The 24,211-nt window shown below is 44.6% G+C and overlaps 4 protein-coding genes across 4 annotated transcripts; all 4 read right to left on the reverse strand.

Annotated features, from left to right (window-relative positions):
• Positions 1-3,010: 3,010 nt before the first annotated feature.
• LOC128330833 (olfactory receptor 2D3-like) lies at positions 3,011-3,955 on the reverse strand. Its single transcript, XM_053264197.1, has one exon. The coding sequence runs from the start codon at positions 3,953-3,955 to the stop codon at positions 3,011-3,013; it is 945 nt and encodes a 314-aa protein (XP_053120172.1).
• A 6,545-nt stretch (positions 3,956-10,500) lies between these two features.
• Positions 10,501-11,451, reverse strand: LOC128330834 (olfactory receptor 2D2-like). The gene has a single exon (XM_053264198.1). The coding sequence runs from the start codon at positions 11,449-11,451 to the stop codon at positions 10,501-10,503; it is 951 nt and encodes a 316-aa protein (XP_053120173.1).
• A 4,338-nt stretch (positions 11,452-15,789) lies between these two features.
• On the reverse strand, positions 15,790-16,740 carry LOC128330835 (olfactory receptor 2D3-like). The gene has a single exon (XM_053264199.1). It carries the CDS (start codon positions 16,738-16,740, stop codon positions 15,790-15,792), a length of 951 nt encoding a protein of 316 aa, XP_053120174.1.
• Positions 16,741-23,272: 6,532 nt separating this feature from the next.
• On the reverse strand, positions 23,273-24,211 carry LOC128330836 (olfactory receptor 2D3-like). The gene has a single exon (XM_053264200.1). It carries the CDS (start codon positions 24,209-24,211, stop codon positions 23,273-23,275), a length of 939 nt encoding a protein of 312 aa, XP_053120175.1.

The raw sequence follows: 24,211 nt of genomic DNA on the forward strand, positions 1-24,211 counted from the left end.
AATGCAAAATGAACAATGGCATGGAAGTCCAATGGGCTGTCAGTGACATCATGGGCAATGCACGCCATCCCTAACAAGTGGGTTGCTGACTTGTGTTTTCTTTCCGCTGCTCTGCTTATGACAGCATCTCACTAGCCTAACACTAGGGGGTTACCTAACACCTAAAACCTCCAAAATGAGAATAGAAGGCATCTAGCTATTTAAAAAGCAATAATTATCTGAAGATCCTTTCGGATTAATTATGGGTTCTGAAAACACATACACTCAATGGAATGTGAGTCTTGTATATTACTGGCTGGAAATATGTGAGGGCTGTTAGCTTGGGAAGTCTCTTGCCTTAGGACTTGGAGAGAAGCTGCCTTCTATTCAGAGAGACAAGCGCTCAGTTTTGTCTAGTACCGTTGTCTTACCTTGACTGTTTCTCCAGAGCGTCAGGCTCCATACCTGGAGACCCTTTTCCTGGAAATGTCAGGTTGTTTAGACATGCAAAACATGGGTGCTACCTCTAAGCTAAAGTTCCTAAACCATCTTGACTGGTGCTCCTCCCACCAGTCTACAAATCCTTCAAATGTGAGCGTCAACTTAACCTGTCTTGCTCAATGCCTATCTACTCTCAGAATTAGATGACGGACAGTTTGATGGCTTTTTTGTCTCTGAAAAATCTTTTGTGGATTCAGTAAGATAATGAAGTCTGCAGATCGACTCCATGGGGGCTCCTCTGATGCCTTTGGCATTTTCCTCTGGATTCTTAACAGGCTGTTATATGTTACTTCAACCCCTTGGGTTTCAAGTTTTTAATAAAGCAGTAGGGGGAAAGGTTCTTTGATTTTCTCAAGAAAGGAAGTCAAGATACACCAAAACATGCAGCATATCTCAAGGGAAATAGTTCACAATATCTTTGGGAAAGAAAAAGTGGTTGCTTAATATTTATTTATTTTAAGCACACACGCGCATGGACACACACAGAGAGACACATGTTCATATTCCAAAGGTCTGAGAATGCTGCTTTTGTCCTATATCAGCTCCTCTAGGATAGTGTGGTCTGAGATGACCACCTTCCCAATACCACTCAAGTGAGCCATACAGAAATATGTGATTTGGGGTTTCCTAAATCCAAGTCCAGTGCTTTACCCAACCATCCCAAACTGGTGTTCCCGTAAAAGCACTGAGAATTTCATTTCAACTTTTCTTCACAATTATGAGAACTTGAAATTAGACTTTAAAAAAATGAAATGAAAGTTCACATTCTCAGAATGCCCAGATATGTGCTGGTCTTGTGGTAGCAAGCACAACATGTCCCCTTAGCTAAGCAGGGTCTGCCCCGGTTGCATATGAATGGGAGACTACATGTGTAAACATTGTACAATATATTCCCCTTAGGGGATGGAGATGCTTTGGGAAGAGCATCTAGGTTCCAAGTTCCCTCCCTGGAATATCCAAGATAGGGCTGAGACAGATTCCTGCCTGCAATCTTGGAGAAGCCACTGCCAGTCTGTGAAGACAATAGTGAACTAGAGGGACCAATGGTCTGAGTCAATATATGGCAGCTTCCTATGTTCCTATCGGTTCTGAATATTTTAATGACTGCATTAGACACCCAGCCTTCCTACTGTTATTTCAAACAGATTCCTCGTACTCTGTTTGTGGGGCTCAAGATTGGCTTAAACGAAAACTGAATGCCCAGAGCAATGATCACCTGAAGGCTAACCAGATCATTTTATTGCCAAGGAGCTTTCAACAAGAAGAATTTAGTCTTGTCTAAACTGGAGTCCCAAAGCAACAGGACCTGGTCACAAAAACACAGAATTAGGGATCAGTCACTATTGGCAACTGAGACAAAGCAAAATGACTTATCCCTTTGCCAACATAAAGGAGTGGGTGGAACACTAAGCCATCACCTTCTAGGCCCTAAGTTCACATGTTAGGTCCAATGCATGTATAGTCTGTGTACAGTATACACATGTACAGATCTGTCTGCATATACAATTATTCAGATGTTATGCTCAATGGAGAGGAGAGCTGGAGAGGAGAGCTGGTCTTGTGGTAGCAAGCATGACTTGTCCCCTTAGCTAAGCAGGGTCTGCCCTGGTTGCATATGAAAGGGAGACTTGATGTGTGAGCACTGGAAGATATTCTTCCTAGGGGATGAAGCCACTCTGGGATTAGCTGAAAGGTTCCAAGTTCCCTCCATGGCTTCTCCAAGATAGGGCTGATTGAGATTTCTGCCTGCAACCTTGGAGAAGCCACTGCCAGTCTGTGAAGACAATACAGAACTAGATAGACCAATGCTATGACTCAGTATATGGCAGCTTCCTATGTCCCTATGTTCCTACAATAGCAGGCTTTGTATTGCTTTGCTGACTTTGAAAGGGCCCTAGACACAGGTTCACCTTTTAACATGTGCAGTCATTCCCAGAAAAAGCATGTACATGTGTACAGACCTCTTGAATGCATGATTTGACAGAGTGGTGTACTAGTTGATTGTACTACATGTAAGGAATACCATTTTTACTGCTCCTGCATGTAAAAGGACTCTTTGCATCTAGAAAACCAGCAGATCAGGATTGTTCTCAGCCCTCTTTCTGCGATGTTATATATCTTTAGAGCCATTCGTCTTTAAAACAAGGGAGCATTCAAAAACATGATTCCCTTACTGGTAGCATGAAGGGAATCAGCCAGTTCAATCATCTCAGGATTCTACCAATCCTTTTGCCATCTCTTTCAGTGGTATGTATAGACCCAGACAAGGGTTTGTCACTTCAGTCCTGCACCATATATAACCAAGATCTCATTGACTGTTTCAGGTTATATCATCCTAGAAGGGCAAAGGAATCTGGACAGCTTGAGGATTTTAAAGAAGAGCAGGATCTGTGTGCAGCAATCATTGGTGACTGCCTTCAACTTTCATGTCAATATCCAATATCTGTGGCACTCCAGCAGCAGAGTATTCAGAGCAAATGACTGGCCATCAATGGGCAACATCCAGACCTGCCCAGAAACACATCAAAGCTCATCCTTTTGTCCCAGGCCCCCGTCTTCCCAGGAACTTGGCTGCTGCCCCATGTATGTCCTTGTTCCGTAGAGTGTAAATAATAGGGTTGAGTAGTGGGGTGACTATGATGTAAAAGATGGCAAGTCTCTTCTCAAAGTCTGGTGTTGTGCCTGAGCGGGGCCTCATGTACATTGTGATGACAGTACCATAGAACAAGGAGACGACCATCAGGTGGGAAGCACATGTGGAGAAGGCCTTGCTCCTTCCAGCCGCTGACTTCATGCGCAACACAGAAGACAGAATGAGCCCATAGGATGTTAGGATAACAGACAGGGGAACAAGCAGGATGAGGACAGCCGCCCCAAAAATGACCGCCTCAGTAACACGGATGTCGGCACATGCGAGTTGCAACACAACTGGCATCTCACAGAAGAAATGGTTAATACGGTTAGGGCCGCAGAAGGGGAAGCGAAAGGTGCAGCCCACATTTATAATGGAGAGAAGGAAGCCACCTGCCCAGGAAACAGAGGCAAGGAGCAATTGGCATGAATTGTGCATGGCAACGGCATAGAGCAGAGGATGGCAGATGGCCAAGTAGCGATCGTAGGCCATGGCACCCAGCAGAATACCTTCGGTGCTGCCCAAGGACAATGCCACATACATCTGAGCTGCACAATGGGTGAAGGAGATGACCCCGTGCCCAGTCAGAAGGTGAGCCAACACCTGGGGCACAATGGTAGTGACATAACAAATTTCTAGGCCTGAAAGGTTGGTGAGGAAGAAGTACATGGGAGTGTGGAGCCGGGAGTCAGCCTTCACCAGCAGGATGATCACCAGATTCCCCACCACGGTAAATAAATAGGTGATGAGGATGATCACAAAGAGCAGGATCTGTATCTTCCGGTGGCTGGAGAGTCCCACCAAGATGAACTCTTTGACAGTGGTGAGGTTTTCAGCCCCCATTCCTGCCCCCTGCCAGGACTGAAAAAAGAGCAACAAAAGACAGACCATTTTCTTAGAATGGAACAACCATATTACACATTGTGAGATGGGAGAGAACTTCATAACAAGCCAGCACCAGGAACATAGTCCAAACTATTTTTTTTAAAATGCCCTCTTTACTTAATCTCCCAGTATCCCTTTAACTGAATTATGCCTCTTAATTGGCCACCTCTTATTCAGACGTTGTGATTTGGTGGGTTTTATAGGTTTTGAAATCATTGTTGAGATGTTGTTTACATGTACCATTTTTAAACAATTTTATACAGTTGCTTTATACATGCTTTAAACAATTGCATGCATCAATCAGTCACTATGAGCATTCATCCTCTGAGATGGTACCAATGGCTCATATGTGAGGGCCTGTCTCGTGTACTGAAGGAACTGCGTTCCAATTTGATTATTTTGGAAACCCAAATGCATTATTGGGACAAAAACTTGAGCTCTGTTCTTCTCCCCCATAAACTGAATTCCAAATTGCAAAATATCATCTTACCTTCATGCTTCCAACCAGGTATTCTTCAACAGCCAAGAAGGAGTCTTTCACCAGCTTATGTTAAAGAGTCCAATAATGGAGTGGGCTTGAGTCAGCTAACCACTAGATAAATGATGGCGTTGAAGGTCAGTGGGACTTCTGTGACATCATCTTGGAGATACATACTATCTCTTAAAGTGGGTTGCTGACTGGTGCTTTTTCTCTGCTGCTTTGCTTATGGTAGCATCTCACTATCCTAACACCTAGGGGTTACCAAACACCAAACACTATTTAGCTATAAAATAGTAATAATTGTTTGAAGATCCCTTGTAAATAATTATGGGATCTAAGCACACACACACAATTGAATGCGAGTCTTGTATAATACTAGCAGGAAATATGCTAATGCAGTTGTTAGCCATTGAACTCTCTTTTGGAAGGAGGTTGGAAGAAAATTAGAACACACTGTGTATCTCAGGAAATATCTTGCCTTAGGACTTGGAGAAAAGCTGCCTTCTATTCAGTGAGACAAGCACTTAATCTTTCCTTGATGGTTTCTTCAGAGCCTCAGGCTCCATACCCAAAGAGCCTTTTCCTGGAAATGTCAGGGTGTTCAGGCATGCAAAACAAGGGTGCTACCTCTAAGCTAAAGTTCCTAAACCATCTTGTCAGGTGCTCCTCCAACCAGTCTGCAAATCCTTCAAATGTGAGCATCAACTTAACCTGTCTTGCTCAATGCCTGGCTAGCTACCCTCAGCATTAGGAGACAAATAGCATGTTGGCTTTTTTGTCTCTGCAAAAGTTTTGTGACTTCAATAAGATAATGAAGTCTGTAGACCAACTCCATGGGGGCTCCTCTAATGCCTTTGGCATTTTCCTCTGGATTCTTAACAGGCTGTTATATGTTACTTCAACCCCTTGGGTTTCAAGTTTTTAATAAAGCCGTAGGGGGAAAGGTTCTTTGATTTTCTCAAGAAAGAAAGTCAAGATACACCAAAACATGCAGCATATCTCAAGGGAAATAGTTCACAATATCTTTGGGAGAGAGAAAGTAGTTGCTTAATATTTATTTATTTTAAGCACACATGCGCATGGACATACACACAAAGACACATGTTCATTCTCCAAAGGTCTGAGAATGCTGCTTTTGTCATATATCAGCTCCTCTAGGATAGTGTGGTCTGAGATGACCACCTTCCCAATACCACTCAAGTGAGCCATACAGAAATATGTGACTCTGGGTTTCCAAAATCCGAGCCCAGTGCTTTACCCCACCATCCCAAACTGGTGTTCCCGTAAAAGCACTGAGAATTTCATTTCAGCTTTTCTTCACAATGATGAGAACTTGAAATTGGACTTTAAAAAAATGAAATGAAAGTTCACATTCTCAGAATGCCCAGATATGTGCTGGTCTTGTGGTAGCAAGCACAACATGTCCCCTTAGCTAAGCAGGGTCTGCCCCAGTTGCATATGAATGGGAGACTACATGTGTAAACATTGTACAATATATTCCCCTTAGGGGATGGAGAAGCTCTGGGAGGAGTATCTAGGTTCCAAGTTCCCTCCCTGGAATATCCAAGATAGGGCTGAGACAGATTTCTGCCTGCAATCTTGGAGAAGCCACTGCCAGTCTGTGAAGACAATAGTGAACTAGAGGGACCAATGGTCTGAGTCAATATATGGCAGCTTCCTATGTTCCTATCGGTTCTGAATATTTTAATGACTACATTAGACACCCAGCCTTCCTACTGTTATTTCATACAGATTCCTCATACTCTGTTTGTGGGGATCAAGATTGGCTTAAATGGCCAATCTTAAATTGGCTTAATTAAAGATTGGCTTCTTTATGGAGAAAAACCTTAAAGATGAGTAAACTTCAAAAATCACTTAAAAATCAGCCTTTTGCCCAATTCCTTTCAAATAATTCTGATAGCTTTCTTGCCCAACTTGGGCACTACCACCCACCACACTCCACTCTAGGACACCCCTTTCCCCCAGAAATGAAGCTATACATTGGGTGCACAGAGGGTGCTTGGCACCCTCTGTGCACTATACCACCACACACTCTGCCCCCCCTCACCCCACAAGTGGCTTTAAGGTTTTTCTCCATAGGGAAGAATGGAGGTTTCAGCAGCGCCATAAATTCACTTGGGGCGCAAACTTCAAAAATGACACGTAAACTTCAAGTGGTGCATAAACTTCAAAAATCACTTTAAAATCAGCCTTTTGCCCAATTCCTTTCAAATTATTCTGATAGCTTCCTTGCCCCCCTTGGGCACTACCACCCACCACAATCCACTCTAGGACACCCCTTTCCCCTCGACGTGAAGCTATACATTTGCTGCAATCCTCATCCCCTATGAGGAATTAAAAAATACTTTTAAAATTCGCCAATAATCAGAGGAGTGTCTGATTGCCTTGGGGTTTTGTGGGTGGTAGGCACCTCTGGGTGCCTACCACCCACCCTACTTTTGTGCCCCTTGGTGCTCCACAATAGGGGATAATGGGCTGATTCGGGTCCCATTATACCCTATGAGAAAAATAATTAAACATATTTCAAAAATTCATAAAAAAAATCGTACGAGTGTCTGATTGCTTTGGGGTTTGGGTGTTAGGTACCCCTGGGTGCCAGCTACCACACCACCCATGGGGTTCAAAATGGTTCAAACCAGTTCAAAACGGTTCCAATTCAAACTGAACTGGGGGGGTTGAGCAAAACCAAAACCGAACCTCCCCTTCCTGGTTTGAACCAGGTTCGAATTTGAACCGAACCTGGTGAACCGGTTTTGTGCACATCCCTAGATGCACGTACAATCTGTGTATAGTGTACACATGTACAGATCTATCTGCATGTACAATTATACATATGTTATTCTTAGTGCATGTACAATAGCATGCTTTGTATTGCTACCCTGAATTTGAGAGACCCTAGACCCAGGTTCACCTTTTAACATGTGCAATCATGCAAAGAAAAACATGTACATTTGTACATACCCCACAAATGCCTGATTTGACAGAATTCAAAGGAATATTCGTAGATGGTACCACATGTAAGGAATACCATTTTTACTGCTCCTCCATGTAAAAGGACTCCCTGCATCTAGAAAACCAGCAGATCAGAATTGTTATAACCCAACCCTCTTTCTGCTATGCTAGTTATATATCTTTAGAGTGGTTCGTCATAAACACAAGGGAGGATTCAAAAACATGATTCGCTTACTGGTAGCATGAAGAGATACAGTCAATTCAATCAACTCAGGATTCCACCCTCCTTTTGCCATCTCATTCTGTGGTATGTATAGACCCAGACTCAGGTTTTTTCATGCCACTACTGCTCCAATCAATCAATCAATCAATCATGTTTATTTACAGTCATAGACCAAAATTTAAAACATACATAATAATACACATGATATAGTAATAATATATACATAATATAATCAGGAACATGGACTCATCCTAATCAGCAGTTTCCCGTTTGCATAATCTGGTTTACCATCTGTCGTCTAGCATTCTTAGCTGCCTCACAGAACTTAGCATCTTTAAATGTTACTTCCTCCTTCTGATCTGAGAGCAGATAGTTGACGTAAAATGCATCTGTATGTCCTGGGAAATCAGTCAGTAATGAGGAAATATAACAAGTTCGAAAGTCCCTATAAAAGAGACAGCGGAGTAAAATATGAAAGATAGACTCCTGTTCTCCAGAGCCACAAGGGCATAGTCTCTGCTCTTTTGGTATCCCTCTGAGTTTACCTTCTAGTTCAGCTGAAGGTAGCACATTAAATCTGGCCAATCTGAACATCCTGCGATACTTAGCAATGGTGATCTTACCCAGGTAATTCGCAGGTTTGGTATTATACATTTGTAAACCTAGGAAAACTTCTTTAGAGATTAAAGATCGATCAGTCTGCATTTCCATGTCATAGATCTGCTGCTTTAATATCAGTCTTGCGCGAAAAAAACCCATTTCTAATAAACCATCCAGACTAAAGCCATATAAACTTATTTGGTGAGATATTGACTGCTTCCAACTAGAATTAAATTTATCAATAAAAATTAGGTGAGCAAGGCCTGTAGACAAGAAGGACAATCTTAACCAACCACTACTGCTCCATATATAGCCAAGATCTCATTGAGTGTTTCAGGTCACATTTCGTAGAAAGGCAAAGAACTGTTCCAGCTAAGAAGATGTAGTGGCACCACCCAGAGGCGTAACTATGGGGGGGCAGGGGGGCACGTGCCCCGGGCGCCATCTTTTCGGGTCACGTGGGTGGCGCCGCCATGACCAATTATTTTTTTAAAAAATTTAATACAAATTTCTCCTGCTCAGTGCAGCAGCGCTGCAGCAGTCAAGGGAGCGCGTCGGCACCCCCTCCCCCATGAGCGGTCCCTTCCACGCCACCCACCCACCCCCATTGCTTTGCTGGCGGCCAGTCAGTGGTCTGGCTTGACAGCGGCGGGCGCCGCGGCGGGTGCCTTTCATGCTGCTCACTGCGCCTGCCCTTGGCTGAGGCTCGCTCGCTCCATCGCTCGCTTAGTCTGGAACAGCCAGAAAGAGGCCCTCTAGTGGCTTGCCAGCCAGAGGGTCTCTAGTCAGTGACGCACGCACGCGCGACTCGGCCGGCGTGCCGTGCGTCCGTCCTCCTCTGTTCGCCTGCACGTGGTGGTGCGGTCACCGTCGCGGAGGAAAGCGTGGTTGCTGGGGCTGGGGCTGCACTGCAGCAGGCGCAGGCAGGACGACGAGGACACACACGGACACCTGCATGGAAGAAAGGATTCGGCGGCGGGCGGGTGGAAGCAGCAGACCAAGTGTCAGGGTGAGAAATTGAATGAGTTGCAAAAACTACAGAAGCCACATGTGGGGGAAAAACATATTAAAGAATCAGGCTTTTATTTAGCTGCCCAACTATGGTCTCAGGTGCCTAACAGGTGTTAATGTTTGCATTATACGCTCCTCTCTCCGCCCCAAAAGAAAGAAAAACAATCATAAAGATTCTTTGGCACTCAATCTTAAATGAATGCATGTATATGGAACTGAGAGTCAATTCCCACAGCCTGGGTAGTACAGCAGTGTGGGTTGACTCAAGCAGTGTAACATAGCTGCCTGTGCATTGTTACAAGGTGTTTCAAGAGAGTTTTACCATGAGTTCTGCTTGCTGGCATGCTTGTTTTTGCACTGTGAAAGCTTGCCTTGTGATCTCAGTTTACACTGAAGTGCTCCTATAACAGCTCCATCTCAGAAAAACCTGCAGTGTTAGCTTTAACAAGTGCCTGTGGTATCCTGCTAAAGACACAAAGTTTGGCAAGAAAAATGGGGGAGGGGGTTATATGCCAGGACCTTTGGAGATTGTCTCTTGCTTCTGAGGAAAAACCTAAGTATAATGTGGTGTGTATCATCAATCATTGGGTCATAATTCTGTTGTTTGAGACACAAGCCAACTCCACAGGGTTGTTGCTTGTGAGGAAAAACCTAAGTATAATGTGGTATGTATCATCATTGCATCATAATTCTGTTGTTTGAGATACAGGCCAACTCCACAGGGTTGTTGCTTGTGAGGAAAAACCTAAGTATAATGTGGTGTGTATCATCATTGCATCATAATTCTGTTGTTTGAGATACAGGCCAACTCCACAGGGTTGTTGCTTGTGAGGAAAAACCTAAGTATAATGTGGTGTTTATCATCATTGCATCATAATTCTGTTGTTTGAGATACAAGCCAACTTCACAGGGTTGTTCAATTTCAGTGCTTGCCCCTGGCACCGTTTTCCCTAGTTATGCCTCTGGCACCACCTCTGGATGATCCTTTCTAAAAAGCTGAGCGTACAGCTGCAATATAATCCCACTCTAGGATCCTAATGAAGTTGAGGTGCAAATGAGGATGAGGTACCTCAGCCAAGGCCACTGAGAGAATTTTATGGATGAGTAGAGACTTGATCTCCCATATCCGACTCCACACTCGAGTCTTTCAGGCAAAATATTTGTTGCTGACAAATAGTGGATGCTGGGCAACATCTGGACAACTTCAGCAAGACATCAAAGCTCAGCCTTTTGCACCCAGCCCCATCTTCTCAGGACCTTGGCCACAGCCCTATGAGTGTCCTTGTTCCTCAGGGTGTAAATGATAGGGTTAAGCAAGGGGGTGACCACAATGTAAAAGATGGCAATTTTTTTGTCAAGGTCAGGAGCTGTGCCTGATTGTGGCTTCATATACATAGAGATGATGGTACCATAGAATAAAGTGACAACCACCAAATGAGAGGTACATGTGGAAAGGGCCTTCCTCATTCCAGTGGCTGACTTCATTTGCAGCACAGAAGACAAAATGAGCCCATAGGAGGTCAGGATAACAGACAGGGGAACCAGAAGGATTAGTGCAGCCACCACAAACATGACAAACTCTATAACTCGGATGTTGCCGCATGCAAGTTTCAACACCATTGGCACTTCACAACAGAAGTGGTTGATGCGGTTGGTCCCACAGAATGGGAGTTGAAGGGTGGAGACCACGTCTACCATCGCAATGAGGAACCCACCTGCCCAAGAGGCAGTGGCAAGCTGCCATTGTTGCCCCCTGCTCATGGCCACAGTGTAGACCAGGGGCCTGCAGATGGCCAAATAGCGGTCATAGGCCATGGCAGCCAACAGAATGCATTCAGTGCACCCCAGGGACAAAGAAAAGTACATCTGGGCTGCACAGCGGGTGAAGGAGATGACCCCGTTCCCAGCCAGGAGGTGAGCCAGCATCTGGGGCACAGTGCTGGTGACATAACAAATTTCTAGACCTGAAAGATTGGTGAGAAAGAAGTACATGGGTGTGTGGAGAGAGGAGTCCACCTGCACCAGCAGGATGATCACCAGGTTCCCCGCCACAGTAACCAAGTAAATGATGAGGATTACAATGAAGAGCAGGATCTGTGTGCTGCGATCATTGGTGAGTCCTTCGAAGGTGAACTCTGTGACAGAGGAGACATTCTCAGCTCCCATCTCGGAATGCTCCCTGCAGAAGAAGAAAAACAGTGAGAGACAGAAGCTTTCTCTGAGAATTAGCTGTATTTAAAACAAGTCATGCTTTGATCCCTTTGTGATTAGAGGGAACCTCAACCTAAGTCACCGTCATCATGTCCCACAGCAGAAATAACACTTAACCATGTTTAACACAAATCAGGAGTTAATGCTGGATAAGGCCCCAGATGAGAACTGGAACCATACTTTAGTTAAACCCTGTTGCCCTCAGAAATGAGCCCTCGGACCTGAAGGGCATGCATAAGGAGATTCCAGCAGAGCCTCGCTGGAACCTTGCCAGCGTTGAGGCTGAAAGAACCAGGCCACTGATTTAACCATAGTTAGCATATGTCCTCTGCATGGCCCAGGTTGTTCAGAGGCCCATTGGGCATTTGCTGTGGCCACCAAAATGGCTACTGTGACTGGAGGAAGGGCTGGAACAGCCTAAAAACAGGCAAAACAGGCCCGTTTTAGAGGCTGGGAAGCCGGGGGGAGGGGGAGATGGCAGAGACACCCACCCAGGTCTACCTCCGCTGACCTGGATGCAGCGGTGAGTCTAGAATTTTTTTTTAACGCTTAGAACCCCTAAAACTGGCTCCAAGGTGGCTCAGGGGGTTCGGTTAGTAGTCAAGCCAAAGACTGGGCCCGTTCTTGAGCCAGCCCAGTTCGATGGTGAAGTGGCTCGACCTCGAGCCGGTCCACACATATCAAGACTCTGCTTAAGACACAGAACGGAACGTGTTGAATTAAGGGGGATAAACCAAAGAAAGCAGGAGGCCCGAGGAAGAGAGGGAAATGGTGTTCTTGGGCCCCTAACACACCTAAGTAGCCTCCCCCCCCGCCCCATTTTCCCATCCATAAACAGCAGCTCTGGACAATAAAAGGAAGGAACTTTTGCCCCCTTTCCCCATTTGCTAAGGTCCTGATCTGAACTTGGCTCCCTATAGCTGCCTTTAGTTCTAGAAGAGGGGAGATGTCTCTTAAAACTGCAGTTATCGAAAAGTGTAGTTTGATCTTTAATTGATTGATAGATATACTACATCAGCTCAGAGCCAGACAATTAAGCGAAGCAAAGTACCTTGAATTAGATGTTCCCAACAAAATTGCAAATCATTACTTAAGTATCAACATGTTTCCAGTCTTCTATGCAATTGATCCAATGCATGTTTACACAGCAGTAAGTTCTACTGTGTTCAGTGGGGCTTAATAGGAACATAGGAAGCTGCCTTCTACCAAGTCGGACCCTTGGTCCATCTAGCTCAGTTTTGTCTACACAGACTGGCAGCGGATTCTCCAAGGTTGCCAGGAATCTCTTTCAGCCTTATCTTGAAGATGCTGCCAGGGAGGGAACTTGGAACCCATGTACACACTTACTAAGCAGCAAGTTCCACTGACTCAAGTTCAAATCCCCATTCAACCACAAAACTCACTGGGTGACTCTGAGTCAGTCACTTTTCTCCCAGCCCAACCCACCTGACAGCATTGTGAAGATAAACATAACCATGTACTTCTGAGTAAATCTGGGTGCCTTGGAGGAAGAGCAGGATAGAAATGTACTAACTGAAGCTCTCCACACAAGCAGTGTGGAGAGCCAGATGGGGTTTGATGGGGGGAGTGGGCTTGACCCATTCTCCCTACAGATGAGCATTCAGCCCTCCCTGGGTGGCCAGATTGGATCGGCTGCCCACACGATTACTGCCTCCGTCATGGAGCCAGTAGGGGCTGCGGGGATCGGGGGCCACCGCAAGTGCACAGGGCATTCTGGGGAGCCCCCCGACCTTGGGAGGCTTGCTGTAGGCTCCTGGTCAGGGGTCTCCTCGTGAGTTGCTGCAGTGTGGAGCCGTGCCATGACAACTCATGATCTGAAAAATGGTTAGCTCTTGCTCCACTAACCTCGTTTAACTGGGCCCGGGGGGAGGGGCAATTAGGCAGGCTAGCCTCTGAGAACCGCATGTCTCCCAGTGGTTCATATGCATGGGAGAAACGGGGCTGGGCTCCCTTAGCCAGGTTTCCACCGTCCGTGTGACTAGCCTCACTAACTAACTAACTAACTAAAGCAGTAACCGAATTCAGTACACCTTTCAAGTTGAAAAATGTGTACAAATTTAGCAACTTGTTATTTCTGTTCTGATGGTCCTACAAGACCCAAACATACCACCTGAAACAACCAGATGAGCCATTTCCTTCTCCCAGTTTCCAGGTTGCAGAATAAAATCTTACCTTCATGCTTCCCCCAGATGTTCTTCAACAACCAAAAAGATGCTCTCCCTGCCAATGGCTTAAGGTAATGCACAGAGGCTGAAACTGAGCAGGCTGCAATCAGCTACTGCATCTAATGTACAGTGATGAAAAATCACATGGATCCTCAGTGGCCCAGCAGTGACATCATGGGGAATACACACCATCTCTTACAAGTGGGCTACTGGGAGGCTTTCTCTCTGCTACTCTGCCAGGGTAGAGTCTAACTCATGGTTTGTTCCTCCAATATGAGAGCAGAGGGTATTTAAAATATCCTAGCTGTAAAATATCAGTGACTGTCTGAAGGTACTCTAACATTCATTAGGGGCTCTGGAAACACATTTATTAAAATATTGTGAGCCACTTATATTACTAGCTAGGAATCTGCTGTCAGTTTTGCAAGCCATTAGATTCTCTTTTAGAAGGAGGTTGAAAGGAAAGCATGATGCCCAGCTTTTTCAGTGAGTTCTCTCCCCTCTAGGTCTGGGAGAGAAGATGATTTGTACTCAATGGGGCCAGCACTCCATTTAACTTAGCACTGACTGCCTTGATTGGCAGCAACTCTCCAGGAGTTGGCTACATGTTCTTCCGTGCCCTGTGATCGGAAGTTCTTTAACTGGAGATTCCAGATATTTTATCCATGCAAAGCATGTATTGTACCTAAGCTAAGGTTCTAAAATTACCATTATAGGTATTCCTCTAACCAGTTTATAAGGACTAAGGGTATTGTCAAAATAGCCTGACTTATGCAATTGGCAACCTATTTTCAGTAATACAAGATGGAGTGCACCCTGGGATTTCCCCCCCCCCCCATCCTCTGATCTGTGAAAGGGCTGAGGAGTCTGTAAGATGCAGTAAATAAAAACTGCAGGTCTACTCTATGGGGATTCCTCCAGTGTTTACTTATGGGTTGTAAAGTCTATTATCTGTTACCAAAACCCCTCGGACTTCAAACCTTCAGTAATAAAGCAACGTGGGGAAAGGTTATTTGAAATTGTCACCAAAGAGAGTAAAAATGAAGAAAACCACACACATTTTGAAGGAAATAATTCATAATGTCTTGGCAAGAGAGAAAGATGAGTCTGAAAATAAATTTGTTTGTTTGTTTCACTTGCATCCCCACCCGTTCTCCAGGAAGCTGTGAATGAGGATTTAGTCACATACAGGACAAGGAGCTGTGAATGAGGATTAGTCACATACATTCACACAATCAAAAACTGTGTTCTACCTGGGTTTGGGAGCTGTGTGTGCACCCAATTTTCGGTTGTGTGGAAGGAAACAAGGTAGGAGGAAGACCTGTGCAGCTTTTTCTCCTACCTTGATTCCAAACAATCACTTCTACCCAGGTTTTCCGCCTATCTTGCTTCCACACCATCATATCTACCCTGGTTTTCCTCCTACTTTGCTTCCAAACAACCAAAAATTGGGAGTCAAACCTCGGTAGAACATAGGTTTGTTTGTGTGAATGACCTCATAGTATCAACTCCTTTGTGATACTCTAGTCTGAGAAGGTCACCTCTCCAAGGTCACACAAGTGATCATTTGAAGAATGCCAATTTGATCCTTGGACTGCCATATCTAAACCCAGTATTCTCTGAATGTAAAAGGACTCAGGTTTTTTTCCACATTTTTCTTCACAGGGATGAGAATGAGAAACTAAATTATTATCAATAAAACTGATACTATAAAAATACCCAGATCTGTACTACATAATAGGTTGTGTCTAGACCCAGATTAAGTGTGTGTTCGTTGAGTTCTTCTCCAGCTCTACCCGACATCTCCTTGGATTTTTCCGGTTATGTCCTTCCACCAAGACAGAAAGCTGTACAAGGCAGTTAGTTACATTTGTCACCATTTATGCCCCATTCTGTCCAAAGAGCTGAGGTGAGACTGAATATGATCCCTTGCTACAACCTTAAATTAGATTGTGCTAAGAGTCTATAATCATCTCCAAGACTACTGAGTGAACTTCATGCTTGAGCACAGCCTTGATCTCCCATGTCCCAACCCAACATTCAAGTCGTTCTAGCATAGCCTTCATAATAGGTCACTGGGAAACATCTGGAGTAATTCAATAAGACCTCAAAGCATAACCTTTTGTAGCAAACTCTTCCTTCTCAGCATTTTAACCACTGCTGCATGGATGTCCTTGTTCCGTAGGGTGTAAATTATAGGGTTGAGCAAGGGGGTGACCACAATGTAAAAGATGGCAATTTGCTTGTCAAAATCAGGAGCTGCCCCTGATTGGGGTCTCATGTACATGGAGATGATGGTGCCATAGAACAAGGTGACGACTATCAGATGTGAGGCACATGTGGAGAAAGCTTTGCTTCTTCCCGCAGCTGACTTCATGTGTAATACAGAAGACAGAATGAGCCCATAAGAAGTCAGGATAACAGACAGGGGAACTAGAAGGACTAGTGTAGCCACCATAAAAATGGCTAACTCTATTATTTTGGTGTCGCCACATGCAAGTTTCAACAATACTGGTACCTCGCAGAAGAAGTGGTTGATGTGGTTGGTCCCACAGAATGGGAGGCAAAGAGTGGAGACCACGTCTACCATCGCAATGAGGAACCCACCTGCCCAAGAGGCGGTGGCAAGCTGCCATTGTTGCCCCCTGCCCATGGCCACAGCGTAGACCAGGGGACTGCAGATGGCCAAGTAGCGGTCATAGGCCATGGCGCCTAACAGGATACATTCAGTGCATCCCAGGGACAAAGAAATGTACATCTGGGCTGCACAGCGGGTGAAGGAGATGACCCCGTTCCCAGTCAGGAGGTGAGCCAGCATTTGGGGCACAGTGCTGGTGACATAACAAATTTCTAGGCCTGAAAGATTGGTGAGGAAGAAGTACATGGGTGTGTGGAGAGAGGAGTCCACTTGCACCAACAGGATGATCACCAGGTTCCCTGCTACAGTAACCAAGTAAATGATGAGGATTACAATGAAGAGCAGGATCTGTGTGCTGCGATCATTGGTGAGTCCCTCCAAGATGAACTCTGTCGCCAAGGTGAGGTTCTCAGCTCTCATCTTGGCCTATTACCTGCAAAGGAAGGGCAGCAGTAAGAAACAGTAGTAGTATCATCAGTTGTAGTTTTCCCTGGGAATGGGCCAACCCTAAAATAAGTTATGCTTTGGTCCCTCTACACCTAGGGTCAACCTCAAATCAACCCAGCATCAGGATCTTGGTCCAAACCCTTGGAAGTTATTTTACATGATCCCACAGTGTTGTTTAACTCTCTACTGCCCATCCTTTTTTATCCCTGTTTTCTTGGATTTATTGTTTTTAACTAATTATTGTTTCAAAATAGTTTAGCTCTTTGATTACATACACAGCTGTGTGGTTTGATTTAGAAAATAATTAAAGCAAAAAAACAACAACCCCACAACTCTTTGGTTTTCAGGGATAGTTATGGTTGTGGCATTCCAACTGAACTGCAAAAAGAGAATAAGACTGCATTTGCCTATAACACAGAACTACAGAACTACAGAACTCTGTGCCATCCCTCACCCCACTCTTCTGTCCACATGTGGATGTTCAGGAGAGGGTTTGGACCCAACAGTAAGGAAACCGTATGCCCCCCCCCCAACTCCAATCTCCTGTTGGGTGCGGATGCAGCCATCATCTGACAGCCCATGACATTCACTCCATGGCATGAGATCTGATGTCCACTCAGAGATATTGCACTGCCCTACAAAATCATAACCACAGATACACAATTGACTAGGTCCTCCATGCCCCAAACCACTCCCTGAGTAGGCTGGTGGCAACAGCAAAAACTGGGGATTAGTGTTACAGAAATGTTTAAGAAGATTTTGGTAGCATATGCATCCCTTGACAACAATAGCCTTATTGATTGATGCAAAGGTGCGTGTTTCTTCTCTTCTCTTCTTTCCTTTCTTCTGACACCCTTCTCTCTCTTTCTCTTTTGCACTATCTTTCCTTTCTTTTCTCACTTCCCCCCAACCAGCATGAGGGGAGGGGAGGGCAGGCTTTTGGGGGGGGACTGCCTTGGGGTGGGTATGGAGAGAGAAGGTGGGATACTTGGGGAAAATGTTTATAGACCTCATAATGCCAATAAAAATTGTAAATAAAAATTTTAAAAATCCCTTGTTAGGAGGTAGGGGTGGGCCATGATGTGCGCACCCTGTCACACCTACATTAAAATCCTGGATTGCTCCACTGTTATTTATGGACAGTGCCCATTTCCACCTCAGGGAAGGGGAGAAATTTTTTAAAGGAACCAGAAGCTGCTGTGACTGAGTGAGTATCATTTAATATACCATTTAAAATTATGATATAAGACACTCACCCCATCCACGTGTAATGCGAAACCAGAGTTGAGGAAAGGCTACCCAGGTTTTCCTCCTACCTTGCTTCCACAAAATCATTTCTACCCAGGTTTTCCTCCTACCTTGCTTCCGCACAACCAAAAATTGGGAGCACACACAGCTCACAAAGCTGGGTAGCACACAGGTTTGTTTGTGTGAATGACTTTTTGGGGTGACTCTAGGCCAGTGACTTTTCTCCCAGCCTAACGTACCTCACAGGTTGTTGTGAGAATAAACATAACCATGTGCAGTGTTCAGGACTTCTTGGTTGAGGAAGCGAGATATAAATGTATATATTAACTAACTGAATGAATGAATGAATGAAAGGAGCAGTAACTGAATTTTGTACACTTCTCAAGTTGCCTACAATGTTAACAGCTTGTGATTTCTCTTTTGGTGGTCCTACGAAACCCAACAGTATCGCTCGAAACAACCAGATGAGCCCTTCCCTTCTCCCCCTCAATCTGATTACTAAATTGCAGACTAAAAGCTTACCTCATGCTTGTCCCACATGTTCCTCAACAACCAGAAAGATGATTTTTCATACCAATGGCTTAGGTAATGTATGCAAACTGAAACTGAGTGGGTAATGCAAGCTAATGAAAAATAACACTGGACTTCAGTGGACCATCCGTGAAATCATGGAGAATGCATGCCATCTCTTAGAATTAGGCTATAGATGGTGGCTTTCTTTCTGCTGCTCTGCCAGTAGTAGGATAAATCATCACTTCTTCTCTAATATAAGAGTAGAATGTAATATTCTTCAACCAATTTATAAGGACTTTTAAAGGAAGAGTCAAAAGAACTTGAGTTATTCAGCTTCCAACCTATTTTACAATGTAGCAGATGGACAGCGAGCTAGTTTTTGTTCCTGCCCTGTGATTTCTGAAAGGGTTGCCGAGTCAGTGAGATAAATAAAGATTACAGATCTACACTATGGGGATTCCTCTGGTGTTTTCCTATGGGTTCTAAAGTCTATATCTGTAACTAAAAACCCCTTGGACTCCAAACCTTCAGTAATAAAGCACCATGGGAAAAGGTCGTTTGAAATTGCCACCAAAGAGAGTAAAAAAGAAGAAAACCACACGTATTTTGATGGAAATAATTCATAATGTCTTGGCAAGGGAGAAAGATGATTCTGAAAATGTATTTTTGTTTGTTTGTTTATTTAACTTACATACACACACACATATACACATTATCCAAGGAACTGTGAATGGGGCTTTAGTCACATATCAACCCCTCTAAAACAGTCTAGTGTAAAATGATCAACAATCTGAGGCCATACAAGTGATCTTTAGGAAAATGTTCGTTTGATCCTGGGATTGCTATATCTCAGCCCAGTGTTCTATGACACCATACTGACTTTCAGTAAGGACTCAGAATTTTCTCCACATTTTTCTTCACAGGGATGTGAATGAGAAATCGATTTCTTATCAATAAAACTGATATTCCCAAAATGCCCGTAATAGGTTATGCACTACATAATAGGTTATGTCTTGACCCAGCTTCAGTTTCTGTCCTTTGAATTCTTCAGTTCTACCCAACATCTCCTTGAATCATTCAGGGGATATCTTCCCACAAAGTCAGAAAGCTGTGCCCGACAATTAGTTGCAGGTGGCACCATTTTCACCCCATTCTGTCCAAAAAGCTGAGGTGGGGCTGAAGGAGGGCTGGCCCCATCCCCTACCCAGGTCTAGGCAGTTGCCTGGGGCACCAGTTTTTGAGGGGTGCTGCAGTTCCCTGAGAGGAAGCTGAGAGGACAAGGCTTGCCTCCTAACTGGTCTCTGGCTGGCTTACTTACTTCTCCCCTCTCAGCATGCTCTGTCCCTCCACTCTCTTACTGCTGTGACTGCTCATGTGGGAGCTTCCATCTTAGTTTCTCAGGTGCCCAGACCCAAAATGGGAAGTAAATGGAATACATGATGGTTGGCTTGACTGCAGTCAGGCCTGGTTGGTCATGGAAGGAAGCTCTTTGCAATACCATTGAAGCTGCCTTTCAGGGAGACAGAGAGGTCGACTGGCATATACTGCTGAGGGGAGGAAGCCTCAATAGAGGGAGGGTGGGAGTCTGGTGGGCTCCAGGCTCCTCTACCACAAAACCTGGGAGCCAAAGTTGGGCCAGGGTGGGCAACAACTCAAGTTAAAGCTAGGGCTCTGCCTTTCTTGGCTAGGGGATAAATGTCATATTGAACTTTGCTTGGAGTGCCAAAAAACCCTAGGACTGGCCCTAGGCTGGAATATGGTCTTGCTCTCTGACCAGTGTTCCATGTAACAGGGATTCCCTGATGTTGATGTTGTTGACAACTCCCATAATCCCCAGCCAAAGAGTATTGCAGCTGGGCATGATGGGGGGTGTAGTCAGCATCTGGGAATCCATGTTACAGGGAACACTGCCTACAACCCTAATTTAGATGATGCTGTACTCATCTCCAATGCTACTGAGTGAACTTCATGCTTGAGCAGAGACTTGATCTCCCATGTCCCAACCCAACACTCAAGTCATGCTGGCATAGTCTTCATAATACATCATTGGGACATATCTGGAATAATTCAACAAGACCTCAAAGCATAACCTTTTGTTGCAAACCCTTCCTTCACAGCACCTCATCCACTGCTGCATGGACATCCTTGTTCTGTGGGGTGTAAATTATAAGATTGAATATTGTGGTGACCACAGTGTAAAAGACAGCAATCTGCTTGTCAAAATCAGGAGCTGTCCCTGATCAGAGTTTCGGATACATGGAGATGACGGTGCCATTGAACAATGCGACAGATATCAGATGTGAGGCACATGTGGAGAAAGCTTTGCTTCTTTCCGCAGCTGACGTCATATGTAATATAGAGGACAGGATAAGCCATAAGAGGTCAGGATAACTGACAGAGGAACCAGAAGGATCAGTATAGCCACCACAGAAATGTCAAATTCTCTTATTTTGGTGTTGCCACACACAGATTCCAACAACACTGGCACCTCACAGAAGAGGTGGTTCATGAGGTTGTTCCTACAGAATAGGAGTTGAACAGTAGAGATTGTATCTATCGTAGCAAGGAGGAATCCACCTGCCCAAGAGGTTGCAGCAAGCTGCCACTGGCGTCCCCTGCCCATGGCCACAGCATCAATCAGGGGACTGCAGATGGCGAAATAGCAGTCATAGGCCATGGCATCAACAGAATACATTCAGTGCACCCCAGGGACAAAGTAATATACATCTGGACTGTACAGCAGGTGAAGGAGATGACCCCATTCCCAGCCAGAAGATGAGCCAGCATCTGGGGCACAGTGCTGGTGACATAACAAATTTATAGACCTGAACGGCTGGTGAGGAAGAAGTGCATGGTTTATGAACTAGAAGAGCATTTAAATCTCGATCAAATATTGAGCAATTATTGGATTTCTGATCCAATCCAATTGACCCAATAGTTTTGACTGGGTCATGTCATCTCTCCCAACAATTTATCTTCCTTTCTTTATATATATATATATATATATATTTAAATTTTTATTGATTTTAACAATATCTTAACATTCACATCACATTAAACAAATATTGACTTCCCGCTCACACCTCCTCATGAATCACCAACTATAGAATTAACCCTTGCTATAATAATAATTCAAAACATATATCTTAAACCTTACAAACTCGATTTTGATCTATCCAACCTGCTATTATTACTAAATTTCAAACCCTGTTGTAAAATCAATATTAGGGAAATAGTTCTTTAAGTATAATAAAAATGGTTTCCAGTCTTCTTTAAAACATTCCAAATTTTGATCTCTTATCAGTACTGTGAGTTTTGCCATCTCCGCATATTCCAAAATTTTTATCAGCCAATCCTCTTTTGAAGGCAGTTCATTACTCTTCTATTTCTGCGCATATATTATTCTGGCCGCCGTAGTAGCGTACATAAAGAATGTTACGTTGGTTGCAGAAAACACTCCTTGCGTTATTCCCAGCAGGAAGGATTCTGGCTTCTTAGGAAATGTCATTTTAAAAATTTTCTTTAATTCATTATATATCATGTCCCAAAAGGCCTTAGCCTTCCTACAAGACCACCACATATGAAAAAAAGTTCCTTCCAACAATTTATCTTTCAGGTCGGATTGGATTGGTTGGGATACAGTATGTGATTTTAAATCAGCACAGGCTTAATGGCACCATATTTGTCCTACTATTTCCACAGAGAAGTGGGTGTGCATGACTATAACATGATCTCCTCCTCAAGCCCCTGATCTGGATTAGACTGAGAGTCAAAATGAGGGAATCCGATTAAGCAGAGTCTTCTATGTCCTAACCCCCAGCACCTGAGTCATTCTGCTAACTGAGCAAAGAGGCACCTTTTAAAATGGTGATTCTCTTTATTGAGAGCACTGTAAGATATTCCCCTCAGGGGATGGAGCAGCCACTCTGGGAAGAACAGAAGGTTCCAAATTCCCTCTCTGGCTTCTCCGAGATAGGGCTGTGAGAGATTCCTGCCTGCAACCTTGGAGAAGCCGCTGCCAGTCTGTGAAGACAACACTGAGTTAGACAGACCAATGGTCTGACTCAGGATATGGCAGCTTCCTATGTTCCTATGTTCCTGCCTGCAACCTTGGAGAAGCTGCTGTCAGTCTGTGAAGACAATACTGAGCTAGATAGACCAATGGTCTGACTCAGTATATGGCAGCTTCCTATGTTCCTACGTTCCTATGAGTAGGGGGAGAGCAACTGGCCCTATCCAACCCCAGCACCACATCCCTCCAGTGGCTGTTGCTGGTGTCTATCTTATGCTTCTTTTTTAGATTATGAGCCCTTTGGGGACAAGGAGCCATTTTATTTATTTGTTTGTTTGATTGTTTATATCTTTGGGAACTTCTGTTGAAAGGCAGTATATAAATATTGGTCGTATTTGTATTTGTATTTGTATATCCATATGGCTTGTTCACAGAAACCTAAACAAAGTTGAAGGATTGCCCAACCAAACACACTCCTGATCTACAATATGTGAATTCAAACACATATTTGAAGGAGAAGAACGTGATAAGAAGAACGTAGGAGGAGGAGAATGTGACCATGTGGGAGGTGGGAGCTGGATAGGATGGCTTCTCAATCGGGAGCACTCAAGGCTATCCTATCATGGCTAGATACTCCTCTGGCCCCATTTCAGTCCCATGAACAAGCCTATAGAAGGCAAGTGGATGCCCCTGGACGTGGGCAACAGCAGACAACCTTCGCATTATGTCATCCTATTTATTCCAGACTCCGTTTCCCATCAACTTTGCCACTGCTGCATGGATATCCTTATTCCTCAGGGTGTAAATGATGGGGTTCAGCAAAGGGGTGACCATAATGTAAAAGACAGCAATGTGTTTGTCGAAATCAGAAGCTGTGCCCAATCCTGGCCTCATGTACATGGTGATAACCGTGCCATAGAATACAGTGACCACCGCCAAATGGGAGGCACATGTTGAGAAGGCCTTTTGTCGTCCAGCCTTGGTCTTCACCTTTAATACAGTGGATAGAATGAGCCCATAAGAAGTCAGGATAACAGAAAGGGGACCCACAAGAATCAGAGTGGCTGTTGAAAACACAACAAGCTCTGTGACCTGAGTGTTGGTGCATGCAAGTTTCAGTACTACAGGCAGTTCACAGATGAAGTGGTTGACGTGGTTGGGTCCACAGAACTGGTGTCGAAAGGTGCAGCTCACATTTATGGTAGCAAGGAGGATGCCCCAAGCCCAGGAGGCTGAGGCGAGCTGCAATTGGTGCCCCCTACTCATGAGAATGGCATATAGCAGGGGATGACAGATGGCCAAGTAGCGGTCATAGGCCATGGCGGCCAGCAGAATGCACTCGGTGCCTCCCAGAGTCAAGATCAGGTGCATCTGGATTGCGCAACGTGTTAAGGAAATGACTCCATTCCCAGTCATAAGGTTAAACAGCATCTGGGGCAAAGTGGTGGTGATGTAGCAGATCTCTACACCTGCGAGATGTGTGAGGAAGAAGTACATGGGTGTGTGGAGGCGGGAGTCAGTCTGTACCAGTATGATCACCACCGTGTTCCCTGCAATGCTAAGCGAGTAGAGGAGGAGGGTTACCACAAAGAGCAGAATCTGGTTCTTTCGGTCATTGGTGAGACCCACCAGGATGAATTCTATGATAGAGGTAAGATTCCTAGCTTCCAT

This window comes from Hemicordylus capensis, chromosome 6, assembly GCF_027244095.1.
Source record: "Hemicordylus capensis ecotype Gifberg chromosome 6, rHemCap1.1.pri, whole genome shotgun sequence".
NCBI lineage: Eukaryota > Metazoa > Chordata > Lepidosauria > Squamata > Cordylidae > Hemicordylus > Hemicordylus capensis.